We start from the raw sequence: 3,615 nt of genomic DNA on the forward strand, positions 1-3,615 counted from the left end.
CTGGGGTCGGGGACATGTCTGGCTTTAAGTGTTCCTGCCCCCCGAACTTGACCTGAGCCTAGCAGGCCGGCAGACCACAAGGTCTGGGCCATGAGATGCCAACCTGCCCATGGGAGGCCAACAGCAGGGTGATGGGGGTCCCTGAGCCCCCAGGTGGATAAGGTGGGCCTGGGCCCTCCCTATGTAAGGGGTGGACCCTCCACAATCCCAAGGGCTGTGACGTTTGACCCTGAGCTGCCCCCCGTGGCTACCCACTGCTCCAGACTCTGCCGGCTCTTTCATGGGGGCTTCCTCTCCAGCCCTGGGCTGGTGCCCACGGGAAGTGATGGACAGGGAAACGGACTGCTACGGAGCTAAGTGACGAAGGAGGGGCCCCAAGATGCCTGGGGCGTGTCTGCCACCCGGGGGCTGCTCAGGGTGGCCTGCCCTGGGCGGGCATCAGGATGGAGTGCGGCCACAAGGACCTCAGGAGACCCACCAGTTTGGCTCCCAGGATGCCCGGTGCAGGGGGCTGAAGGGCGTCCTCACCCACGGCACTGGCCACCGCCGAGACTGGCCAGCAGGCTGGGTATGAAGCCTGGCAGGCCGCATCCTCAGCCCTTGGCGGCCCAAGGCAGGGCCCCTGGAGACCCCAGCGGGAGGGGCAGCACCGGGGTCGCACCTGAAGGGCTCCGACTCGTGCACATCCAGGGCCGCGCCGCGTATCCGGCCCTCCTTCAGGGCCTGCGCCAGTGCCTTCTCGTCCACCAGGCCGCCTCGAGCCGTGTTCACCAGGAACGCCCCCTGTCTCATCTGGAGCACAGGATGCAAGGAAAGAGCGATTCGGACGGGTCCTGTGCCCCTCAGGAAACCTCCCCCCGCGCCTCGCCAGGCCCGGTCCTCTCCGACCCACCAGGGCCAGCCCAGGTGGCAGCCACAACAGGGCAGTGGCAGAGCGCCCCCTAGGGGTTCAGGGCAGCACAGGCTGGGCCCTTCTGGCAGGGCCAGCCATGGGGACAGCCCCCTCAGCCTCCCCTTTCCCACTCAAGGCCCCTGGCTGGCTTTCAAGAACACCAGGACTGAATGCCCCTGGGCTGCCAAGGGCTTAGGCGCCAGGCCCCAGGCCCTGCCACAGTCCCGGCTGGAGGAGATCAGCGGGCACAGGCCACCCAGAGCGCCTCACTGGCTCCTGCTCCTGTTCCTGTTCCGGGCTCTGCACCCAGCCCCCATCTCTGCATGCAGTGCCTGCAGGGCAGCCTGGGGTGGACCAGTGCTAAGAGCTTGGCCACCGTGGCTGGGGTCTCAACCCACAGATGTCCAGGTTCATGGACACCCAGGCCAGGGGGTGGGGATGGGGGTGGGGGCCGCTCATTCCTCAGTCTCCCTCCGCAGGGCTTCCCTTGTTAGGTGGGTCGGAACCTCACTGCACACCCTGGAGCCCCAGGGGCGAGAAGCCCCAACGTGAGCTCTGAGGGTCTCCATGCTATGACTCAGAGAACTGGCCCCAATTCTGGGGTGTGGCTCAAACAGTCTGAGTCCAACACGTTTGTTTGTCCTCTATTTTTGCTAGAGGCCTCAGAGTTGGTCTGATACCAAAAGCCCTCATGTCACAGGAAGGGTTTCTGTGCCCGCCCTTCTGTTCCTATGAAGGCCACCAGCAGAGCTGCCAGCCACGGCTTTCTGGGGAAGACAGCTCATCCTCGTCAGCGCTCACTGGCCACTATCACACACCCACAGCTCCTGGGAACAGTACCGCCTCAGCCACAACCACACCACACTCTGCTATGAAGTCCCTAGCCCACTGTCAGCCCAATGTGGTGGCAGGCACCCTACCTCGTCTCCCATGCAGTGTGCAAGGGCCTGGAGCAAAAGGAACAGGCATGCACACACACTACACGGATGCATGCACACACACGCACAAGAACACATTCACACAGATACATACTTGTGGAGATGCATGTATGCAACACGCACATATGCACACATATGAATGAGTGTGCATTTGCACCAACATGCATAAATATGTGCATGCCCAGTATGCAGTGCACAAACACACACACGAGTAAACACACGTGCAGGTGGGCATGGCAACACACACACAACATGCACATGCATGCTCACATGTAACACAGATGTGTACATAGGTGCAAACATGTACACATAGCCAACTGTGTGCCCACAAGCTCCTCCACACAATTGTGCATGCAGACACACAAACGTGCACACGCAACCCATGTGTGCACACAAGTGCATCTGTATATGCATACAAATATGCACACTCACACATGTCAACATGTGCGTGCATATAAAAATATGCAAATATGAACACACATACACATCTGAAAGATCAGAGCTGGAGGAGGCCACCCTCCCTCTGGCTCCTGCCCCTAGCGGCATGACTGTCTTCAGCCCCTCTTTCACTACACTGTTTACAGCTGTGGGTTTAAAGTCTTAACCTTAACAGTGTAAACATTCAAGAGTGGACGCAGCCCCCGAAGAAGACACCGGAGGTTTGCTTGTCACCCTTCACAAATACAACGCTTGCAAGACAAGGCCTTGGTGAGAACTTGGCATTTAAAGTGTGGAAGACCACCAAAAGAGCATTCTGGGGTCTGGAACAGAACTCAGAAACCAAAAGAAGGTGTCCGTGCAGAGCCTCCCACAAAGGGGGTCAGGCAGGCCCTCAGCTGTCATCAGCTGCTTTGGACACCAGGGGACAGCAGAGAGGTGGCGCCAACCCCGAACTTCGTCCTGCTCAGGGCTGACCGGTGGTGGCCGGAAAGGGGAATCAGGCCCCCCCAGATGTGGCCCTGGGATCTGGCTGGGACAGCTGCCCCCCACCTTGCACAGAGCTGCCTCCTGCCATGGCTGGAGTCGGAAGGAAGGCTCTGTCTGCAGCCCCCGACCTGTGCCCACCTGCTTGACGGTAAAGTCGTTGATGAGGTGGTGGTTGTGTTCATTGAGGCCGCAATGCAGAGTCACACAGTCGCTGTGGAAGAGCAGGTCCTGCAAGGTGCTCACGCGCTGCAGCCCAAGGGCCCGCTCGATGCCATCCGAGAGGTACGGGTCATAGAAGAGCACGTTGAAGCCGAAGGCCTTGGCCCGCAGGGCCACCGCCTGCCCCACACGACCTGAGGAGGCCCACACACGGTCACACGGCTGCCCGGGCCTGCAGCCCACACAGCCTCCTCTGAGCCTGCTTTCCCGTCTGCCCAAGGGGTGACACCAGGCCCCCACAGTGCTGTGGTCACAGGTGAAACGCCCCTCAGTCCTTGGGGCCTCTGTTCTGAGACGTTGAGTGGCACTGTTCTCCCCACTGGGGTAGGTGACTGGGGGCTTGGGGGTGAGTCTCAGGGTGAAGACCTGGAGCCTAAGTGCTACCTGACCCGGGACAGCACCCTCCCAGCCCAGGCCTCGGCGGCAGGGGGGCACCTGAGGCCTGGGACCCAGAGATTCGGTGCCTCCAGCAGAGCCAGGAACAGGGGCCCCAGCGCCCCCAGCAGAGCTGGGAACACGGGCCCTGGTGTCCCAAACGGAGCTGGGAACACGGGCCCTGTGCCCCAAACGGAGCTGGGAACACGGGCCCTGTGCCCCAAACGGAGCTGGTTGGAACACGGGCCCTGTGCCCCAAACGGA

At 61.2% G+C, this 3,615-nt stretch overlaps 1 protein-coding gene across 1 annotated transcript in view; it reads right to left on the reverse strand.

Moving 5' to 3' along the window:
* CTBP1 (C-terminal binding protein 1) overlaps positions 1 to 3,615 on the reverse strand; it is a 77,153-nt gene that overhangs the window by 1,605 nt on the left and 71,933 nt on the right. The window contains exons 9-10 of the mRNA XM_007955780.2: positions 2,896 to 3,110; positions 662 to 792 (exon numbers count right to left, since the gene is read on the reverse strand). Coding sequence (XP_007953971.2) covers positions 662 to 792; positions 2,896 to 3,110 — 346 coding nt within the window. The remainder of the gene's footprint in view (positions 1 to 661; positions 793 to 2,895; positions 3,111 to 3,615) is intronic.

The sequence above is a fragment of the Orycteropus afer genome, unplaced genomic scaffold, assembly GCF_000298275.1.
Source record: "Orycteropus afer afer isolate SDZICR_OR568_19922 unplaced genomic scaffold, OryAfe1.0 scaffold00539, whole genome shotgun sequence".
NCBI lineage: Eukaryota > Metazoa > Chordata > Mammalia > Tubulidentata > Orycteropodidae > Orycteropus > Orycteropus afer.